We start from the raw sequence: 24,638 nt of genomic DNA on the forward strand, positions 1-24,638 counted from the left end.
AAAGAAAGAAAGAAAGAAAGAAAGAAAGAAAGAAAGAAAGAAAGAAACTGGAAACATAGGGCTAAAAAATGTGTTTTCAGGTCTGTTGATGCCATCTCTTCTTTTTACAGAATTCATACCTGTGTTATTTCAGATAAATCACTAATAGCTGACTCTCGACTTAATCACCTCTTAAAGGAAAATAACGATTTTCCCCCTTCAGTCCATTCGCAAGGACAAACAGAAGAGAGTATGTGTGGCGTGCCTTATAAACCATAAGGTGGTATAGACATCAGATGCTCTTGTCATTATCACATAGTTCTAGATTCGCTGATTAAGACTTAACTCTTAAAAAGAATGTTTGAGTCCATGAGAGTGAAATTTTAGATGTACCCAGGACTCCAACTCTTGCACAGGGCTTTGAAACACTTCTGCTTTCTCTTTCCCCAGGAGTGTCTATGACAGTGAAGTCCCACTTTATAGGTCCCTTCACTGTAAAGCCATTCTAACTTCTTCCACGAGGCATCACCATCCAGCACCTCACACCTGCAGAGGTTTGAAGGGACAGTGCAGCTAGACTATCTGCCCCTGCACCCCCCAACAGGGCTGACCGCTGATTTGTCTGGATAAATGTCTCTCCTACCTTTGCTGCTCTATAAATTTTTTTCTTAAAGAGAAACATCTTAGCAGAGAGAGGAGGGCTATTGTATTCAAGCACAAGATACTTTAGACTGTTTCGTGCCTTTTAGTGACTCCATAGATAATTCTACGCTCTCCGAATTTAAGAACCGTATTTCTATTTAATTCACATGGAGAAACTGTTAGATATACAAAAACTGTAAATGCTTGGGCAAGAGAAGAGGTGTTTCGGAAGATGTGATTGCTGTCAGAGGAGCTCATCTTTAGCTCTTAAATTAGAATTTACTCAGTTCCGTTGTTTTCCAATACTTGTTTTACATTTGAGCATATATAACATGCAATTTCACTGTATATTATGAAGTATTTTCTAAGTTGAAAATTCAGTTATATCTTGAAGATTTTAGACTTCATTGCATTTATAATGGAAATACAATCATTTATTTGATGTCTCCATTCTTACTCCATTTTTACATTTCAGGGTCAGTTAAACTGATCTTTATCCAGATGGTAAATGACATTTGAAGGTGACATTTAAAGATGTCATTTAGCTTCTCTCCTGACATTTTCCATTTTATACTTCTATATTTCACTTAATGGGGCCATTTATATTCAGTGTGATTCAGCTCAGAAGCGCTTAAAATTAAAAATTCAAAATAGTCTATATTCATCTGCTGGCTAGCTCAGTTATTTCCAGTTTGTCTAGCCAATTAATCATGTTGGTAAGTGGTTAATAAAATTACATTATTTTTTCTTTCCTTCACAAAGTAAATGTTCTTACCATTATATTGGCCAGGAACCTTGATTAATAGAAGAAATAATTAGCCCAATTGATTATTGTATTCAAGTGCATAAAGAGTGACTAATGTCAGTATGTGGTTGCATCTACTGCTTCCTTGCAAATGGAAGAAAAGATTTTCATAGAACTTTATCAAATGGTAGCCATCTGTATGTATTTAGGAGGATCTGTTTTATGGAAAGTATTGTTTTTTGAGGATAAAATACAGCTATCAGATTATTTCTTTTAGAGGTATAGCTACATTTAAAATAGAATAATTATGTTCTGCAATGATTTGGAAGGTAGTTATTCTATTTTTAATTCTATTAGTATTAACTTCAAGGGTTTTTTTTTTTTTTGTAATACGTGTATGATCCTCAATTTTCCCAATTACCAAAGTCAAGAGTAAAACAAGGAAGAATTCTTATTCTTTCTTAGATTACTGTTTGGTCTTTGTTAATTTAACATAGGATTATAAACTACCATTGCTACTATTACTTACTGTTATAGTATATAGTTTCAATTTAAAGAATATCTTTTGCTTCATATGTAATTCAAACAATATACATCCAATTTCAATACTTTCTATCAGTGATTTTAAACCACAACTACATTTTTGAACCTCAGTTTTAAATAATCTTTAATTTGATTAGATAATGATATTGACTTTTTTTCTTTTTTACAGGAAAAGTTTGTAGATGTTATACTTTCTGACCCTTTGTACTTTTGAAAATAATATGTGGCTGACTTCACACAGAAATGGCAGAATGGCATTAGCGAGTGAAATTTTTTCTTTTCACATTATATATTCTGTTCCATTATCTTCTGGCATTTGTTTTTCAGTGGAGAAATAGGAGATTGGTCTGACTTTGATTCCTTTGTAGGTCAGAATGTGTTCTCTCTACATAGTTATGGATATTTTTCTTTACCCTTTGTATCAATCACAGTCCTCCATAGGAAAGGAAAGTCACCCTAGATGGATCATATATATAGGATTACTCACAGTGGTGTGGGCAGGATTCAGAGAACATACTCTTAATTTGGGCTGGTCAGGCATTCAGAGAAGACTGGCAACACTTGGAAACCATCACCACCTCTAGATATAAAGACGCTGCTGAGGAAATGGTGTTCCAGGGGCTGGTGAAAGCTGAAACTGTGGAGGAGGGTCCACCCAGTGGGAGCTGTCATCTGGATGTGCCTTAGCTACTGCTAAGATATGGTGTTGAAAAAGTGAGGGAGTACTGAGGGTTGCTGGAGGGGAGGGGGTGGAGGGATGGGGTAACTGGGTGATGGACATTAAGGAGGGCATGTGATGTAATGAGCACTGGGTATTATATAAGACTGATGAATGATAGGCCTGTACCTCTGAAACCAATAATATAGTATATGTTAATAAAAAATAAATTAAAAAAAATAAAAGCACAGTTAAAAGAAAAGTAAAGAACAAAGAAAAGAAAAGACAAAAAGAAAAAGTGAGGGAGTGAGGAGAAATACCCTAGACTCTCTTTCCTCCTACCCTCCATCCCTCAGTATTTCTGCCCATGCCTTCTATTGGCCAAACCCAACTAGAAGGTGACTGGCAGGGAAGGGAGCATAGGTAAAAAAGTATGCAGAGGTCAACCTCCTGAAGCACAGAGCAGGACAGAGAAGGGGCAAGAATGAGTCTGGATAGCTAAGGAGAATAACCAGTTCAAAAATATCGCCAGGACATATCTAGGTGATGGTCTTTGTTTGTATGTCCAGAACATGTAGACTCTTCAATCTGGAAAATAAACACTTATTTATTAATTATCTCAGAGAAGCTTTCTTGTAGTATAGGCTTGACAATCACACATGCTCTATTTTGCTCACTTCGTACCCCCTACTACTTCTCATCCTTTTACCTTTTTTTTGTCCTTTTCACCTGTGTCCTTGGACAAATTCTCGTTTGTTCTCAGTATCATTGAGTTAATTTTCTGCTATGTCAGTCGTGCTCTTTGAAGACTCCAGTGCAAAATTTAATTCTTACATTGAATTCAAGGTTATATTCTCAAATGCATACAAGTATTCTTTTTAAAAAAATATTTCGTTTTTTTATTTGAAAAAGAGCACATGCTGGGGATGGGGGCGCAGGCAGGTGGATAGAGGGAGAGGGAGAAGCAGGCTCTCCACTGAGCAGGGAGCCAGACGCCAGGCTTGATCCCAGGATGCTGGGATCATGACTTGAGCCAAAGGCAGATGCTTAACAAACGGAGCTACCCAGGGACTCCCTAATTCTTGCATTGAAGTTTAGTGTCCTCTGTGAGTTTTCTTATTCCCAATAGCTTCCTAGTCTTCAGATCTTAATCTCCTCTATGACCTTCTATTTTTAGTTCATAGAGGCCATGTTCATTATCTTATTAAGAATACAATATTTTTAAAGCTGCCTTCTGTTTTCTAGAGTAAATAGTTTTCAAACATATATTTTTGTTTTTTTCCTTTCTCTTTAGCTGAATACATTTTTCTTAGTTTACCCAATACATTTTATTGTATACAGCTTTTATTGAGGTATAATTTACATACTGTCAATTCATTTTAAGTATACAATTTAATGACTCTTAGTAAGTGTACAGAATTGTGCAACCATCCCCACAATACAATTTTAGAACATTTATCTATCGTGCTCACTTGCAGTCACCTCCTGTTCTCACTCCTAACCCCAGTCAAGGACTAATCTGTTTTCTAAATCTATAGCTTTGTATTTTGTGAATACATACAATTATAATCGTACAATTTTTGGCCTTTTGCATCTGGCTTCTTTCACTGAGCCTAATGTTTTTTTTTATCAATACTTCATTCCTTTTTATTTCCAAATAATATTTGATTATGTGTATATATACATATATATGTAAAAAGTATATATATGTAAAAAAGTATATATATATCACATTTTGTTTATCCATTGTTCAGTTGATGGATATTAGTTTTTTCCATTTTTATGAATAATGCTACTATGAACATTCACATGCAAGTTTTTGTGTGGACCTATGTTTGATTTCTCTTGGGTAAATAAGACATTTATGGGTATATGATGAATTTATGTTTAACTTTTTAAAGAAATTACCAAACTGTCTTCCAGAGTGGCTGCACCATTTTTTTTTTTTTAAATTGGTAAGGTACCATTTGATTGTCTTCTTTTTTTTTTTCTTCAGTAGGCTCCATGCCTAGTGTGGTGCCCAGCACCAGGCTTGAAATCACAACCCTGAGATCAAGACCTGAGCTAAGATTAAGAGTCAGACACTTAACCAACTGAGCCACCCTGGCAGCCCCTGTACCATTTTTCATTCTACCAGCAAAAGAGGGTTCAATTTATTGACATCCTTGCCAACCCTTATTGCCTATCTTTTTTATTATAGCTATTCTATTGAGCATTAAGTGGTATGTCATTGTGGCTTAAATTTGTGTTTCCCTAATGATGTTGTACATCTTTTCCTGTGCTTATATTCCATTCATGTATCTTCTTTTGTGTAATATCTATTCAATTTTTTGTTCATTTAAATTGGATTGTCTACTTATTCTTGAGTTCTAATTTAAACTCTTTATTCTGGGAGTGCCTGGGTGGCTCAGTTGGTTAAGTGTCCAACTCTTGATCTCAGGGCCTTGATCTCAGGGTGGTGAGTTCAATCCCTACATTGAGCTTAAACTCTTAAAAAAATTAATATATGAACTATATATATTCTGGATATACTTTTTTAAATTAGATGTATGATTTGTAATGTTTTCTGTGTTGCTTGCCTTTTCACTTTTTTTATGATGTCTTCTGCAGTGCAGAAGTTTTTGATTTTGATGAAGTCCAATTTATGAATGTTTTTCTTTTATCACATATGCTTTTGATGTCGCTTCTAAGAAATCTGTGCCTAACCTACAGGGAAATCACTCTACTGTTTTTCTAAGAGTTTTACGAGTTTTAGCGATTACATTCAGGCCTATGATCCATTTTGAGTTAATTTTTTGCATGGTGTGAGTTAAGCATCTATATTTATCTTTTTGCATATGGATCTCCAACGGCCCCAGCACCATTTCTTGAAAAGACTCTCCTTTCCCCACTGAAATGCCTTTGTCCAATGCACTTTTATTTTTTTCTACTTTTTTTTTCTTTTTAAAAAATATCATCAAATGTCAGACTTTCCTTTTAAATTCAATGTTGTCTCAAGCCTCACTCACTGTGTCACTAGTTCGTAGTCCCTCTCACTGCTTGCTTTCAGATTCAAAGCTATCGCACAACTTGATACACACAGCTCCAATCCAACATCCGATGGCTGGTAGACATTTATCTGATTCTGGCCTGTTCGGAAGGAATATGAGAAAGTCTATTACTGGAGCACTCAGGCATGCTGAATATGGGGAAAATTTGAATCTTAGAAAAATGTTGTTCTTTTTTTTACCAGTAGTATGTGAAAACCAACAAACCCCAATTTGGGTGTTCCCAAGGTTTTTCTGCCTGTGGTTCTACCCATGAAGCCTTGGGTAGGAAAAGAACATATCTAATGATTCATTGCACAAATTAATCATCTAACTCCTTCCCTGCTTGGCTCCTACTTGTATTGGAGCATTGGAGTTTTAATAACCTGAGAGCTGCTGATTGCAAATCAGCCAGGCTCTTTCTCCAGATACACGATAAAGCAGTATCTGTGCAATATTTATGCATGTATTGGAGAAAGTAGGGCTGGGATGTAGAAGTATTGGCTGCCTAGTGGTTTGCTTTTTAATAACTTTATTGAGCCAGGTTTTACATGTCATATAATTAACCCATTCCAACTATACAAGTCAGTGATCTCTAAGTAAATTTTCCAAGGTGTGCAATTACTACAATAAATTAGTTTTAGAACTAATTTTATAAGATCCCTCATGCCTACTTACTGTTAATCCCCATTCCTTCCCTCCCCCTTGGTACTCTAGGCAACCACTAATCTACTTCCTCTACCTATTGATTTGCCTTTGCTGGATGTTTCATATAAAAGGACTCATACAGTATGTGTCTATTATGTCTGGCTTCCTTCACTTAACATAATGTTTTCAAGGCTCAACCATGTCATATCATGTATCAGTAGTTCATTCCTTCTTTTTTAAATTGCTGAATAGTATAGTATTGTATGCATACCATATTTTATTTATCCATATTTATCCATTCACCAGTAGATGAACATTTGGGTTGTTCCCAATTTTGAGCTATTAGGAATAATGCTTCTAAGAATATTCTTGTGTAAATCCTTATGTGAATACAGGTTTTCATTCCTCTTGGATATATACCTAAAAGTGGAATTGCTGAGTCATATGGTAAATTTGTGTTTAACCTTTTAAGATTTAGGGATGTCTGGTTTTGATTGGTCTGCATTTCCATTTCTTCTGTTTTAGACAGTAAAGTTTACGTATAAGATACATTATGTTTCTTCATTGAATTCCATTGATACTGCTATTAAGGGAAATTTTTTTCAGATTCTGGAAAATGCTTGACTGTTAACTTTAGCTTCCAGTGTTACTGCATCTGTGTTTTTATCTTTGCCTTCAAGTATATTTTAATAAGGAGAAAGTGATAGCTTCCATATTTTATTAGCCCCAAATTCTATTTGACTAACAATGTAAACAGTAAATTTTCTTTAAAATATAATACCTTAGGAAATGAATCTGATTCATCTGTGATTGCTTTCCATAACTTCCTTAATATATGGAATATTTTATTTTTATCCCATTTATATCTCATGCTCTTATATTCATGCATGTATTCCCCCACGTACTTATTTATTATTTATAAAGGCACTACTATATGCGTAGCTGTTAAGTTGCTCTCATGTCGAAAAAAGATGCGTGTGCACATGTGTATATTCTTGACATTATATCAAGGGCCTAAGTAAATTTACTTAGCCTAGAATATGGTACTTGTTTTTGTTCAAATTAAAATTTCAGAAATTTAGTGATTGCCCATTTATTCCAAAATTACTTTGAAATGAACTAATTTGGTCAGATATAATACACTTCCAAAGGACATTACAATACCTCTTAATATGAAGTAAAATCAGATAGTAAGATTTCAATGAGCATGTGTTCTCTAGTGATACCTATAATAGATTTCAGATTATGTGTTTGGTATATAGATAGAGGTTACAGAGATTCTGTTTGTCTTTGTGTTTTAGAATTCACTGAGCAGTGTTTAAGATATGCTGAAATTCCTTCCAGGACCTAACACACATAAGTAGATACACATGCGTGCTCCAACACATATATACACATGTTCACACACGCACATAGACATGCACACAGACTCACACTCATTTGCCCTGTGAATGTGAACATACACATACAAACAAAACACACTCCATGGATGTGTTATTTCATTTTAAAAGCTTGGGTTTAGTTCTTTGCCTTTTTAAATATGCTATGTGATTTTTTTTTTTTATTAAACCAATTACTTCTTCCCCTACTTTCTCTATCCTTAAAAATAGAAAAGGGCCAGTTTCTCAGGAATAGTTGATTATTACTGAATTAAACCATAGAAACAAGATTTTTTTCCTAGCCATGTAAGATTTGCAGAGAAAATATTCTATAATCATACTTTATTCATGATTTTACTTACTTGGTATATGATAAAAACTATAAAGATTGTGATTGTCATACTTTTTTCATAAATGTTTTCATAAATTCATTACAGGAAGTTAACTCTCTCTTCTTACACCATTTGTTTTCAAATAATTTCAACTATGTCTCTAGTAAATACCTATTATACTCTAAAGAATATCTAAGCAAAAAAAAAAAAAACACTAAGCAGAATCCTCCTTAGTAGCAATCAAGAAAGATAACAGGCAAAGTCAGAACAAAAAATCAAAATGATAACATAAGAGAGTACTAAACCCGCATTAATAAGATGAAATTTAATATGAATAAATGTGATGTCCTATGATGTGATTTTTAAAAATGTACACAAATACAAAAGGATAGAAGTATATTCATAGCTATTTACACAAAAAGAGGCTTAGGGAGTTTAGTTGACCAAAAGCTAGATATGACACCATGTCATATGATAAATGTTTAAAAAACTGGGGAGTATATATATATATATATATATATATATATATATATATATACACACACACATATATATATATATATAGTATTCCATATATATATATAGGCTGAAGAAGAAGATACTTGACATGTGATTACTCTCTTCCAGTATTTGGAGGGATTTAATATAGAAGATAAGGTAGATTTATTATTTGAATCACTTTTTTTTTTTTAAGTAGGCTCCATGCCCAGCATGGGGCACAACACAGGGCTTGAACTCACGACCCTGAGATCAAGACCCTAGCTGAGATCAAGAGTCGGACACTCAACTGACTGAGCCACCCAGGCACCTCACTTTGAGTCATTTTTTTTTTTTTTAAAGATTTTATTTATTTGACAGAGAGAGACACAGCGAGAGAGGGAACACAAGCAGGGGGAGTGGCAGAGGGAGAAGCAGGCTTCCCGCGGAGCAGGGAGCCTGACGCGGGGCTCGATCCCAGGACCCTGGGATCATGACCCGAGCCGAAGGCAGCCGCATAACTGACTGAGCCACCCAGGCGCCCCGAGTCATTTTTTTTTTTAAAGATTTTATTTATTTATTTGAGACAGAATGAGAGAGACATAGAGCACATGAGAGGGGGGAGGGTCAGAGGGAGAAGCAGGCTCCCCGCTGAGCAGGGAGCCCGATGCGGGACTCGATCCCGGGACTCCAAGATCATGACCTGAGCCGAAGGCAGTCGCTTAACCAACTGAGCCACCCAGGCGCCCCACTTTGAGTCATTTTTAACTTTAAGTAGATTTAGGATCAGAATACAGACATTTTATCCATTAGAGACATTTGTAAAGAGATTGGCTTGCCTGCCTCATATGGGAGCAAGCTCCTGGAAAAGCACAGGCAGAGACTAGGTCATATATAAAGGATTCCTATAGGGTGCTGAATGGAAGATTAGGGTTTTTTTTGGCACCTTCCACATACGTGACCTAGCAGTCCAAGGCAGAGTTTGAACATTTCACTGTCACCAGAGGCCAAGCTGGTTATATAAATGAAAGAAGCTGTTTGTGTTAAGACTGATGGGGCAAACTGGATATTGTATGTCTCAATATTTAGTTCCAACCCAAGGATGTCATGCCATAATCAGGACCTAACTTTACCAGATCTTCCCATTTTTCAAGCAAAGCTGGAAATCTTGATTTTTAGAATGTAAATTGTCCACATTTTATTTTATTTTTCTTAAAGATTTTATTTATTTATTTGACAGAGAGAGAGAACACAAGCAGGGGGAGTGGCAGGCAGAGGGAGAGGGAGAAGCAGCCTCCCTGCTGAGCAGGGAGCATGATGTGGGGCTCAATCCCAGGATCTTGGGATCATGACCTGAGCCGAAGGCAGTCAGTTAACCAACTGAGCCACTCAGGCACCCCCACATTTCAAAAATTGGCAACTAATTCCAAAAATTTTAAAGCACAACTATGGGCTGTCACTTTTTTTTTTAATTTTTTTTAATTTTTTTAATTTTTATTTTTTTATTATTTTTTTTAAAGATTTTTATTTATTTTTCAACAGAGGGAGAGAGACAGCAAGAGAGGGAACACAAGCAGGGGGAGTGGGAGAGGGAGAAGCAGGCTTCCCGCTGGGCAGGGAGCCCGATGTGGGACTCGATCCCAGGACCCTGGGATCATGACCTGAGCCGAAGGCAGACGCTTAACGACTGAGCCACCCAGGCGCCCTGGGCTGTCACTTTTTAACCTAACCTACGAATTATTCCAGAAACTTACAACTACTCTTTTTCAGTACATTTCAGAAATAATTGAAGACTCTGACCTTTAAAATTTTATCACAAAATATCTTAAATATGTAATTTGTATAAAGAATCATTTTAAAGTACCTAAGTACCACTCCTTAGCATCCTGCCACTCTAGTGGCACTTTAAGCATATTTCTTACAAGATTTTGAACTTGATACAAAAACTTCTGTATTAATAAGGTAGAAGCCCGGTTGAGACACAATATAAAAAAGACTGGACAAATCATCATTTCAGTTTATAAATGCTGGCTGCAGTGTAGTTTTTCTCCTTTGGCTCAGTATTGAAAAAAGCCATAAGGCCCTGCTATCACAGCCCAGCCATAATTTTCTAAATGCATTTTAGTTGCTAAATGCGATGGTGCATAGAGCTCAATTCATTGACTAGAGCAAATTAGAAGGGAATATAAAGCTCTGCATTTGCTGATGACATTCATAGCTTAGTAAGTATATATTTCCTGTGGATCAAGGGTCTAAGGCATAAAATAATTTTTTTAACAATTATTATTTCAAAAGTCATTAACCAGGTTTTCAGATTTAAAGAAATAAGCTCAACTGAGAGAGCTTCCTGTTCTAAATCTCTTGCTGTGTGAAACTTTCTGAGGCGTTTGCATGGTTCCTATCTGGTGTAACGTATGATACGGAAGACAGAGAAGCACTTATTATGTTGTCTTTGCTTTTTAAAGGCAAGATGGTCTTACTTGGGATCCGTTTATTATCAGTAATTTGGAAAACCCACTAACAACCTATACCCTGCTCCAAAAGAGGGTTTCTACAATGACGTGAGAGTTTCTTGTATTAGAAATCTTGAGCCCTTTGAGGGTCCTTAGAGTAGTTTAGAGAATACAGAGACTATTTCTCCCGAAGGGCCTAAGAGTTGTTTTGATCATATGGTTGGTATGAAGCACACAATGGAAAGCATGCAGTTATTGGTTCCATGCCCAACGCAGCGCTTGAACTCCCGACCCTGAGATTAAGGGTTGAATGCTCTACCAACTAAGCCAGCCAGGTGCTCCTTATTGGGTCCTAACTTTTAAAAGGGATATTTTACGTAAGACCCAACTATTACAATTTCAACTCCCGCTTCCTCACAATTTCACTTCTTCTGGTTCTATAGTATAAACACATCCCATTAATGAGAGAAGCCTCCATTTCTTTTTTCTTTTTCTTTTTCTTTCTCTTTTATTTTTTCTCTCTGATATCTCATGGTCTTTAAGATCTCTTTGATTTTCTGGGGTGAAGTTCAATATTTTGCTCTTCAAGTTTCTGGCTTACCTGACTTGCACTGTACTAATCATGGAAAGTGAGTTCCAGTGTAAAAACACTTATGCACGGGAGCCTGGGTGGCTCAGTTGGTTGGGTGACTGCCTTCAGCTCAGATCATGATCCTGGAGTCCCGGGATCGAGCCCCGCATCGGGCTCCCTGCTCAGCAGGGAGTCTGCTTCTCCCTCTGACCCTCCCCCCTCTCATGCTCTCTCTATCTCATTCTCTCTCTCAAATAAATGGGAAAAATCTTAAAAAAAAAAAACACTTATGCACTATTAGCAAGCAATATGCTAGGAAAAGAGCAGAAGAGTTCCAAAGTAATTACTGGTACCAAACCAACTTTCATAAAGGAAAGATACTATGCAAATCTAGACCCATTCAAAGCCATGTGGCCTTGAGATAATCCTGATTCTTAAAAAGGCAAAAAGATTCAAATGTTTTCTCTTCCATCAGTGGCCTAGTTTGATAGCATGCTCTACAAATTTCACTCTTTAATATTCCTTAGCAATAAAGAATTTATACAACTCTATAGTCAACCTGACCTCTGCTGTAGTTATCTATCTCAGCACAAAGGGAGAAGGATGGAGAGGTCAAGAAAAGGAAAATTTATTGGATTCTTTTATCTAAAAATAAAATAAGAAAAAATAGGAATGGTTTGAGGCTTACCAGCAAGAAAAGTAGCTTTACCAGCTTTGAAAAGTGTTTACTTAGGTATTCACTTGAGGTAAAAAAAAAAAAGAAGAAAAAAGGTGTGAAAGCCTGATAACTCAGAAGATAGGAATGGGGCCCGGGCTCGTAGGACAGAAAAGAAGATGACCTTCTGGCAGAAGAAGGTTGACTTATTCCTGCAGATGTGGGACTCCACCTCCATGACACACACTTCTGTATGCCAGGTCTACCTCTCCACATCTGTGACATGCCCCTCTGTGTCAAAATCCAGAAGGGCATCCCTATCTTTCCTAAGAATGAAAAGTTCACAGTTTTTTTATTTATTAGTATCTTCTGGGAACAAATCCCGGATTTAAACTGTTGGTCAGTTCCTTTCCTGAATCCTCCAAGATTGTTTCTTGGAGTAGATGAATTAAGGGTGACTTCCTTTTCCTCTCTTCTCAATTCTGTTCTTTTCCAAAGTTGGGTCTTCTTAACTAACCATCAGTAGAAATTTGAAAAATCTAATCCTTACATTACACTTGAGGATTTTCTGGGTATGACTGCCTTTAAGTTCTGTAAAGAACTTTTCAATTCTGTAAATTGACTTAAGTAGAAAGTCTTGTAAAATTAAAGTTATTTTTCTTCCTCTGCCTGGGAAATTATAGAAACAAAAGGACAATCAAAATTTGATAAACTAAAGGTAGAACTGACATATAAATAAGAAACCTAGATCTAGGGAAACACTGAAAATGTGTATACATCACTTCTTCCTGAAAAGGAAGAATAAAAGTTAAGTTCAAATGTGTTAACTTCAAAAATGTGCTGAGCCAGACCCTGTAATAAGCCTGACTGTTAGGATGAACTTTATTAGCTTTTAATTCATATCACACCTTTGGTGCTAGTTGAACACCTATTTTTATGAAAAGAAGCATCTGCAATCTGGAACTGAAAGGTGAGCCTTTATAATAATTTGTTTAAAGCTCAGTTTTATTTAAAAATATGGAATCAAAATATTGACAAAGGCAGGAGAAAAATAAAAACAAGGAAAGTACATTGAGCTTTGTTTTTTCCTATGTTTGAGAACCGCCTTCAACTCTTTTTCTTGACGTTTTACGTGAGTCTTTTGCTTTTCTGGGATTTTGAATAAGGGATTTTTTTTTTTTTTTTCATAAATGTCAACCGGGGCTTTTTCAATTCCAATGGTGAAAAATATTTGGTAAATGTATCAGCTTTTGCCATGTAACAAACCATCCCAAAATTTAGTGGCTTAAAACAATGATTGTTTATTTACTTAATTCTGTGGTCCTCTATATAGATTATTTTGGTCTTAATTGGGTCCCTGCAATTATTTTTGGCCAGCTGACAGCTGACAATCAAGGCTCTGCATCTGAAAGTTTGCTGGCTATTGTCTAGGATAATGGGAGTAACTAGGCCATGTGACTCTTTCTCGGCTAATCTAGACCTGTCATGTGGGGCAGCATGTGTCCAAGAGTGAGTCAGCAGAAGTGTGCCAGATCCCTTGAGGGTAGCATCAGAACTAGTATGTCACCTCTCCTACCACATCTTAGTCCCACCAGATTTTATTGCTCAAAGCAAGTCAAAGGGCCAGACCTGTTTGAAGAGGCACAGAAATAGACTCGGCCCCTAATGGGGCACATTGCAAGTGGACTGCCTATTGGGAGGGGAAAAATACAGCCAGTTTTGTAAAGAGTCTTACTGTGGAAAGCTTTAATCAGTAAAAAAGTCTTAAGTCTAATGTATAACAGACAGTGGTTGGAGCCCAAAGGTTAGTTGCCTTTATGCCCATAATTTCCAGAGTATTTTTTGTAGGCCTTTGGTGAGTGATATGATATGGAAAATGACTTCGTTCACATCAGAGTAATCACATTGATGTTTCTCCAAGGCTAGGGAAAGTGAAAGAGTTGGGAGGGTCACTGACTTGGTCCCTCCATGACTGAGAGCAGAGAGAGAGCCCCCCCCCTTTTTTTAGGAATTTATTTATTTGTCAGAGAGAGAGAGAGCACAAGCAGGGGGAGCGGCAGGCAGAGGGAGAAACAGACTCCCTGCCGAGCAAGGAGCCCGATGCGGGACTTGATCCCGGGACTCTGGGATCATGACCTCAGCTTAAGACAGACCCTTAACTGACTGTGCCACCCAGGCATCCCAAAGAGAGGACACTTTTAGAAAACAACTCAGAGGAGAGTCCCCGTGACCTGGGCTTGAAGGCAGGAAGAGAAGCCCAGGTTCTGGAGACTTTGAGGGCCAGGGACAGAAGAGAAACTGTGTGAGAGGAGCTGATGAGTAGAAGCCACAAAAGCTGACAGCCCATCAAAGAGTGTTGGTACCAGATATCTTTTACAAAATGACTCCGAGACCCAGAATCTTAATTTTTGACACTGGGGAAAATGGGATTGGTAAAAAATCAAGAAAACAATTAGAGCACAGTGAAGGTATATCATATGTCCCATCGTAAATACTTTTCAGCTCATACAATTTTCCTTCAGACTTTTTCTGTAGAAAACAATGAGACATTTTTATTTTTACAAGCTTTAAATGGACTTTTATTTATTTATTAGTCGTTTCCTGGCTTGTAAATTTTAGCTTAAATGGACTTTTATTTATTTGTTTGTTTTGACCTTCTACGAACTGCTTGAGTTAGAATGCTTCAGAAAACAAATCTATATAAGAAGTAAGGTCAAAGTGGTAATTTCTTCATTCAGTTGGTATTGTCTGAGCAATGACCTGGTAGTAGGTGGACTTCTAACAAAGAATACGAAGTTCCTGTGTGGGTAGAGCTCATGTTCCAGAATGAAGATTAGCCATGAATCAAATACACAAGTCAGAGGGTGAAAGGAGCTATGGAGAAAAATAAAGCAGGGTGAGAAGACAAGCAGTGCACCGAACAAGAGAGTAGAGGAGGTATTTTATATGGTGTTATTTGTTATCTTATATGAAATGGTTGGGGAAGGTCTCTGGTTAAGGACCCTGAAGGAGTTGCAGGGGTGGGTATGGGAGCATAGGAAGGAAGAGTGTTGTGGGCAGAGGAAAGGCCCCTATCTGGAGCATGCTTGGCATGTTTGAGGAACCACAAGGATGCCTGTCACATGAGCTCAAGGAAAGCAGGGGTGGGTGTGGTGGCAGGTGAGGTGCAAGAGCTTGTTTAGGGTGGGGGGCTGACTGACCACAGGCAGCGGAGAGGTGATTCTCAGAGCACCTGGTGCTCACCCTGCGAACTCTGAAAAAAATGCCTAGGCCTAACCCCAGAATCTATTTTAATTGGTCTGGGTTAAAGCCTGGTGAAGTCTTTGGAAAACATTACCAGGACAAATCCAGTGTGTGATCGAGGTCTCCTAGGCCTTCGTAAAGTATGGCTCTGATTCTGAGTGAGACCAAAACTGCTGGACGATTTTGCACAGAACAGCATGACCTGATTATCCTAGTCTGCCTCCTTCCCCCACATTCCCTTTGGCTCCCAAGATCATGTCTTAGTATAAAGCTTGGGAGCCTGTCTTAGTCCATTCGAGCTGCTATCACAAAACACATACTGGGTAGCTTATAAACAACAGAAATTTATTTCTCACAGTTCTGGAGCCTGGAAGTCTGAGATCAGACTTGTGCCCTCATGGCCAGGTGAGGGCCCTCTTCTGGGTTGCAGACTTCTATACTCACCAGGCAGGAAGGGCTGGGGAGCTCTCTGGGTCTCTTTTGGTAGGGACACTAATCCCAACCATGAGGGCTCCACCCTTATGACCTAAGCACCTCCCAAAGGCCCACCTCCAAATACCATCACATTGGACATTAGGATTTCAACATACGAATTTGGGCGGTGGGGTGGGGTGGGGACATAAACATTAAGACTGCAGCAGAGCCAGAGTTCCTGCCTCTCTGTTTTCCTCCAGCCTTCCATCGGAAATCCCCATGCCTCTTTCCCAATGTTCCCCTAAATTTAAAGGATGACTGTGAGTGTGTGTTACTGCTGGTGAGCCCTATGTTGAAATAGAAAAACATATTGCTCCTGTGTAATATACGTAAACTAGGGCCCCAAGCCCATGCAGCAGTGGTAGAACAGCATAGAGAACATCCAACCCTATACTTTTCTTCCTTTGGAGTAACATTGTAACACAGTTGTTCAGAACAAGAACCCTGAGGCTGGATAACTTACACCCTGATTCTAACACTTCCTAGCTGAAGGATTTATTCTTTGTGTGCTTCAGGTAATGGTGTCAACCTCCTAAGTCTCTTGTAAGATCAAATGAGTAGTTACATATTAAGCGATTAGAATGTGCATGACACACAGTGCTCAATAAATCCTAGCTATTAATACAGCTTTAGTTTCCTTCTTGACTTCATCACTGTACAAATGGGTCTCTTTAATTTTAGCAAAAACGTAGGAGACTATTATACATTATCATGTCTTTCAGTGCTATTTTAGACAGGTTTTCTCTGTTTAATTGCTGAAAACATAAAGATGTTACATATTAAGGAATGGACCAAATTTCAAATGAGGAAAAAAAGGCAGTCTCAAAATGTTTTTAGAACACGAACCATCCATTTTCTATAATTGCTGTGCAAGCATGTGTTTTTTGGAAAAACCCTTTAATTCCTGGCCTTTACATGGATGAACAAGAATAGCAACCTCTTTTGGACTAGTTGAGGCTGGGAAGGAAAAGAATTAAAATGTGGACAGGACATGCTTTGAACACATTTATCTATGTGGAGAACCATCTGAAGAGCCTACTTTGAGAACAAAGATGAAAATGTGAGATTTATGGGGCACCTGGGTGGCTCGGTCGTTAAGCATCTGCCTTCGGCTCAGGTCGTGATCCCAGGGTCCTGGGATCGAGCCCCACATCGGGCTCCTTCCTCAGCGGGGAAGCCTGCTTCTCCCTCTCCTACTCCCCCTGCTTGTGTCCCCTCTCTCGCTATGTCTCTCTGTGTCAAATAAATAAATAAAATCTTAAAAAAAAAAAAAGAAAGAAAATGTGAGATTTAGTTGTGGAGCCCCAAACTGCTTCCCTGAGGAGATTCTTGGATTTGTGCATGCAGGTGGGGCAGGATGATGGGGGAGGGGGAAGCAGGGGGAGTTGGTGATGGAAATTTATACTCACAAGAAAGAGACTGGACTTATATAAGTTCTCCAACTTTCTCTACCCAAGTGAGTCCTATCTTTGTTTTATTGGAGTTAGAAAGTTAATAAAACTTACTGGAATATGAAAAGATGATTAAATATTTATTGAAAATTTAAATGTGATCCTTGAAGGTACTTGTCTTAGAAGTGCCTTACAGGCAGTTTACCTTTATTCAAGGAGAAATCTTTTTTCAGAGCTTTGGGTTTGACACCTCACTTGAGTAATATTCAAATAAAAGTAAAATAGAAAACGCCTCTTAGGAAAGGATGGCCTGGTTTCAGCTTTTCTCCAATATTAATTTAGAGGGCTCATTTTAACATTGCCCACAGGATAAAGTCTAAATTTCTCAGCTCCTCAAGCTGACCTCAGTGCTTTAAAAGTGTCTCCTTCTGCCTCAGCTCTGTGGTGTCTCTACCCCCATTACTTCTTGTCTGAAGTCAGTGAGTCTATAAAGGCACACCTATTCCCCTTTGCTGCTTTTTTTATTTGGTTTTATTTTTGTTGAAATTTTGTACATCCTTCAAAGATCGGCCATCTCAGATGATTTCCTCTGATCTCTTCAGATCTGGAATCATAGTTGCCTCTTTGTCCTCTCAATATTTTGTTTGTTCTTCATTCATTGCCCTTCCTTAATTCTGTCTACTGTTTTAGCTAATTACCTGCATCCTTTTAACCATCATAAACACTTAGCTCTTTGTGGGGAGGAGAGTAAAATATTCCTCAGTCGCATTTGTATAACCATATAGTATCATATATATGCCAGAACTCAACAAATATCTACGGAATGAATGAAAAATTAAGACCCACTCAAAAAAGCTCTCAATCTTAGAGCATACTTTCCCTCATTTCCCTTGCATGATGTCCCTTTACCTCATTGACACTTGGACTTCTACTTTTGTGTCTATGTATTTTTTCTATGACAGTCTGATTATGGATACTTTTTGCTTGCAACAACCTTATTCAGTATCCTTCAAGATCTGACTCATGCCATCAGCATCATTTGCTGTCCTCACATTTTGTTACAGACATACTGAATTGTGTCCCGGAAATGGTTTTTCTACATGGAATGCTTTGTTCTTCCCTTTCCCCTCTTCTCCATCTTCAACTGGCTGACTCTTCCCTCCCAGATTCAGGATAAGAGGTTACTTCTTTCTAGAAATTGTCCCTAGCTCCCCACACCATCTCCAGCCCCAGACTGACTTAAGCCTTTCTCCCTTATGATCTAGTGTAATAAAGATAGAAAAGATTTGGGTCAAAACCTAATTCTGCTACTTATTGAGCAGTGATTTTAGACCAGCTTCTCTCAAACTTTATCATGCATCAGAATCACCAGGAGAGCTTGTTAAATCAAAGGAGTGTTTTAGGGGCACCTGGGTGGCTCAGATGATTAAGCGTCTGCCTTCGGCTCGGGTCATGATCTCCAGGTCCTCCAGGTCCTGGGATCAGGCCCCATGTCGGGCTCCTGGCTTAGCAGGGAGTCTGCTTCTCCCTCTCCCTCCGCCTCTTCCCACTGCTCGTGCTATCTCTCAGTCTCTCTCTCTCAAATGAATAAATAAAATCTTTATAAAAAGGGGGGGCGGTGTTTTAAGAATTAATTGAGATAATATATGTAAAGTGTTTGACATGAATTAGTGCTCAATCATCACCAGTTACTATTGTTTTTACATTATCGTTGCTTTCATCACACTGTTTTAAATTGCAGACCGAATAGACCATTTGCCGAGTAAACTAGGAAACTCATAATAAACAGTGACTCCGCCGGTTTATTATTGTTGTATCACAGGCGCCCTATAAAGTACATTGGTTAGCACTAAATGAACATATAATAAAATACCCTAAAAATAAAAGCATTCAATAAATATTTAATGAAGTGAATTTGGCTGCTTCTTTGCAGGTAGTTCCTACCCAGACTGTTCCAGGATTTCCTAGTTCAGCTTGCTGTATTTTGGGGTTTTCTTGGGACTGCTTTTTTTGATTGGTTCCCAAACCACCTTTGGTTATGGCAAATCAGTCCTCACAGCCTTTGTTTCTAAGATTATACAAGCAACATAGAGAACATCTTCCTGTAAAGAAGTAGAAATAGATAAGCACATGGGCCATTCATTTGGCTCTGCAGTCTGAATTTCATACTGAATGAAAGCAGTTGCAGCAATGTACTCCCCTGCCTTCTGTGCCTGAACATATGCCTGCATTTAACACTGGATATGGGTTAGAAACTAACATGGGGAAAATGTAATTTGGGGTTCTTTGCAAATTCATGAAGCCTCCTTTTTTGGGAAGCCTTTCCTGCTTTTACATTCAGCCTATACCCCCATCCTCCTCTTTGACCTCAGAACCTCATATTTTATGAATACATTCATTATGAATATGTTTCGTTAGTTCAGCAAATATTTTTTTCCTATATCTGCCATGTGCCAAATACTATTCTGATGACGGTGATATCACACTAAGACAAAGCCCCTGCTTCACAGAACCGAAAGCGTGGCATTTACCAACTGGTACGATAATTGTTTCTCTGTCTCCCACGGTATATCGTGCACTTCCTGATGGTGGGTGCACTATTTAATTGATCTTTGGGTATCCAGTTCAATATCCGGTATGTGGTAGGTATTCATACATATGGATTAGTTTTTATACAGAGGGACTCTCCTTATTATATTGGTGCTGAGAAATGGAACAGAGTACTAGAGATCATGTATTGCTGGTCCATGAAAGGATCTGGCGCTAGATATGTTTTTTTTTTTTTTTTACTTACAAAGTGTTGTTTGTCTGAATTTCAATTAGGGCCAACCAATACATAACAATCCAGATTTCTAGCTTCTCTAGAAAAAACCCGCGTTTCTGTATTGCACCAATCAGCTGCAGCTCATTCCCACTCAGCCTGCTCCTTAGATGGAGCCTGTCCTCTTCAGTTCACTGTAACAATTTCCTACTGTATTACATGTGTGTATATGGATATGGGTATTGTATTTGTTTGCTCAGATGTGTGGTGAAGAAAGAGCAAAATTCTTCAGATTCTACGTAAATCCACTGAAAGTTTGTATTTACAAGCTTATGAAAACCTGCCTTCAACTGGAAACACCTTATTCCTTTTTTTTCTTCTTTAGAGAGGAATGCTAACAAGGATTTGCTTTTGTTTGGAATATGTAATAATATTGGGTCATCAGTCTAAATTTTATCCAAGGTGTTCTCTGCAGTTTCATAGTGGGTCTCCTGCCTTCCTCAAATTATTTAGACAATTGCCAGTTACTCTTCTACTGAGAAGTGTATCCCAGTCCAAAGTAAAAATACATAAAAATCTGTCTGGTTTGGAGTTTTTTTTCCTCCTTTATGATTATTGAACTAACACAATTTATTTGGTTTGGTTTTGTCATATGACATTAGACACTTTTAAAATCATAAAATTGAGTTAAAATGATAGTTTACCAAACTAAATATGTTTATGCTTTGTTTCAGCTATCCTTAAAAAGAAGAGGAAGCAAAGATTTGCCAAAATCTGAAAAAAAGACTCAACAGACTCCCACAGAGGTATGTGGAAATAAAATTTCAACTAGTACATCAAACACTCTAAATGTATATAATAATAAGCTACATCTGTAAGTGGACATAGTAGCCAGATGCACTCATGTAAAAAAAAAAGTTTAATTATGCATATTCGTTCTGTAGCTGTAGATACAGGCAGTATAAAGCATTCAGCATCTTTTTTTTTTTTAAAGATTTTATTTATTTATTTGACAGAGACACAGTGAGAGAGGGAACACAAGTAGGGGGAGTGGGAGAGGGAGAAGCAGGCTTCCGGCAGAGCAGGGAGCCTGATATAGGGCTTGATCCCAGGACCCCAGGATCATGACCTGAGCCGAAGGCAGACACTCAACCATCTGAGCCACCCAGGCGCCCCTAATTCAGTATCTTTGTTTATGAAGCTAACACTAACACCCCTATTATTGCTTTTATGGTGTAAGCACACGGCAAAATGCCATTAGTACCTTATGTGTTGCTGTGTTTGACAACTGTATGCATAGAGCTAATCTTCTTCACTCATAATTAATAAGGTCAATAGAATGGCTGTTCCTATAGCATCAGGAGTGAGTAGAGAAAGGAATGCTATAGGAAGGGATGGTGAGGGAAGCAAGAGGCTTGTGATGAGTAGGCCCTAGAAGAAGTAATTCTCTATGCCAGTGATTGGGGAAGCAAAAGCAAGGAAACGAATACAAATAAAACTTAAAGGATGTACTAAGGGGTGCCTGGCTTGCTCAGTCAGTGGAGCGTGTGACTCTTGATCTCGGGGTTGTGGATTTGAACCCCAAATTGGGTGTAGAGATTCCTTAAAAATAAAATCTTAAAAAAAAAAGAAAAAGATATATTCAACCTGGGCTTGTTACGAACTTCAGAAACACAGCCCCAGTAAAGACTAGCTCTGCTCTCAGGATGAGCAGAAGGTGCTAATGGATGTAATGAAGGAGAATTTAAAGCAGAAAAGGAAATATTTGGGGGCAGAAGTGACATTATGGCTCTCCAAGAACACTTGGCTAGTTATTGACTTTTGCATGCATCGTTTGGAATCTCATACTATAGCATACCTTTTTTTATTCTTACAAGTTGTTTTCTCATTAGATAATAATTTTAAGTAAAGTAATATTGAAATATCCAAAATTTGGAAAAGTTGGTGTCAATTTTTTTAAAAACACAACATATTAAATGGTTTTTTTTTGAAGATTTATTTATTCATTTTAGAGAGAGAGCATACAAGTGGGGGGAGGGGCAGAGAGCGAGAATCTCAAGCAGACTCCCTGCTGAGTGCAGAGAGCAACGGGGCTCCATCCCACCACCCAGGAGATCATGACAGAGCTGAAACCAAGAGTCGGATGCCTCAACCGACTGAGCCACCCAAGCACCCCATAAAACACAACATCTTGACTGTTGATCTTCCCTTTTCCTCTCTCTTTCTGTTCTGTTCTTGGTTAACTTTTCTCCTGGTACTCACGCAAGGACATCGAGAAGCGTCAGCAGTTCAAAAATCCCAGAGAGTCTCAGAGCAAGCCATTATTCCATTTTTTATCTTTCTCAACGTTCTCTTACCAAGTTCAAAGACACTCTGTCACTACAGCTTTCTCACTCTGCCTTTGCCATAACTTTCGCCATCTTCTGTACATATTTTGCTGTGGGTCATCTCACATGTTGCCATCAGTTATCTTCTCCACCTTATTGATGGAGAAGGAGCTATATGCTCACTTTTCTAAAATCCTAAGTCAGCTTTAACCAGCAGTTTTTTTCTTTTAAAACTCACATTTGGCCTATTCTTATACTTCCCGTGTTAAAGTTTATTTATTTTTGCAACAATAGGCTCTTATCCAGGAATGTTTAGTTTGTTTCTAGCTCTATGACCCTCCCACTCTACGTGCACGTGGGCTCCTCTCTGCAAGAGATATCCACAGCCTTCATCTGTTTCCTAGTGGGACCTGGGACCTTTCAACAGTCAAGAAACAGTGCAGTCCACCAGTTTTTTATTTCATGGCCCAAACGTCTGGGAGATTTATAAGTGTGCTGTTGTGGCCATGGAAGTCCCTGCTAGTGTTTCCAGTTCATTTATTTTCAGAGATTATTACCTGTAGTTTTTCAAAAACCCACCCCAGCGGTTTGACCGGGACTGTCTTGGATGGGAGATCTCAATTATAAAGTAGTCCACAGATGATTTTATTGCTCAGTCAAGGTTGAGGACCATTGATTCTTAGATTACTGCAAGCCTCCCATTCTATTGTTTACATATTCATCTCCCATATTTGGTCAGGGCAGATTGTCATCATGGGTCATGTTATTCAGCTTTGACTTGTCCGTGGTCTAGTGCCTGATAGTGCAACGTGTTTAGTATGCGCTTTTGAATACTCCCGTGTCTCCTTTATCTAGGTTGAGCCAAATGAAACTGCCAGCATGCTGTGATTTTGACCTATGCAAATGGCAGTTCCATATGGTTCCACCTACTTAAGAGCAGTGACATGCCAGCTGTATGGTCTTAGATGACTTATTTATTCTTTCCATGCCTTTGTTTCCTCGTTAAATGAGTTTAATGCATGCAATTCATCAGGAGTGCAATTTAGCATCTAGTAGTGGCTAAATCATGATAAGATGCCCTTATCATCTTTATGTTCCCCTTCATCACATGTCATTCGTATCTTCTTGAGTGAGTCTTTAACATACACAAAAATAAGAGACAACTTGCTTCACATCTGGAAGCACTGTAATGTTTCTTGCCTAGCATCCACTGTGGAAAATAGGAGCAAGCATGTACTGCTCAGTCATTGTCAACCAGGCACTTTCCATACCATCTCGATTTAACGTGTTCAGCGTTTATAGTCAGTATTTCCATGCTCAGTTGCAAATGCAGCTATAATCCTTAGGTTTCAGGCTGTGCATGCAGGGCGCATTGCCTACGGGGTTCTTAAGTTCCTGGCGTTGTAGAAACTATCACACTTTGTATATTGAAAAGATTTCTTTTTAAACAAATACAAAATAATTACTATGGTGCCCATCATTCTCCTTCCCTCATAGTGACTTTCTTACATGTAGTATATGTCCAAGTCTTAAAATAAGGTTTATGTTTTCATTCCTTTAAGACAGGAGAGTTTACATATACACAAATCAAGTATATGTAAACTTGTGTTATGTTTACTTCACATAGCCTAGTGAGGTATGATTCTGCTCCAGTCTGTGACTTAGACCACATCCAGTGCTATTTTGGTTAGATTCAAACTGCAGCATTTTACTATTTTTTTTACAAGCAAATAAAGGCCTAGCCTTGCAATCAAGGAGTTCTACCATACATGTAGCCCAACCTAAATTCCCAGTCTCCCCTACTTTTACTTCCTAACAAAGCCTAGTTTATGTAAAAGCATATTGGACTTGCTTATTGCTGGTCACCTTTCTATTCAAACAATGTTTCTAATTCCTGCATGATATTTGACTCTCCTGCCCCCACCACAACTTTAACCAGTTCTTATGTGTCTCTCTTTCTTTTCTTCTTCTCTTCAGTTGCTTTCAAAACCACTGCCATGGCATCAACCATCACCTGTATTTTTTTTGTTCAACCATCACCTCTATATATCTCATTCTCGTGTCCTCCCCTTTGGACCTGAACTCTCTACAGAGTCAAAGGTGTAGTCTTTGTAATCGTAGGCCTAAGATTCCACCTGCCTGTTGATAGATGTTTCTACTAGATATCCCCTCCACTGACACACCTCAAAGACAGTATTTTAATACACTTAGACTCATCTTCTTTGTTCATTCTCTGTCCCTGTCATTAGCAGCCCCATCCATCAAGACACCTAAGCTGGTAACATCAGGATTATCTTTGAGTCTTCTGCTGATGTGATATTAAATATTGTTATG

General features: G+C 38.2%; 1 protein-coding gene across 2 annotated transcripts in view; it reads left to right on the forward strand.

The window, feature by feature from the left end:
* SOGA3 (SOGA family member 3) overlaps positions 1-24,638 on the forward strand; it is a 42,655-nt gene that overhangs the window by 13,102 nt on the left and 4,915 nt on the right. For both annotated transcript variants that reach the window (XM_021693484.1, XM_044917468.1), the window contains exon 4: positions 20,712-20,783. In XM_021693484.1, the coding sequence (XP_021549159.1) occupies positions 20,712-20,783 (72 nt within the window). The remainder of the gene's footprint in view (positions 1-20,711; positions 20,784-24,638) is intronic.

The sequence above is a fragment of the Neomonachus schauinslandi genome, chromosome 8, assembly GCF_002201575.2.
Source record: "Neomonachus schauinslandi chromosome 8, ASM220157v2, whole genome shotgun sequence".
Lineage (NCBI taxonomy): Eukaryota > Metazoa > Chordata > Mammalia > Carnivora > Phocidae > Neomonachus > Neomonachus schauinslandi.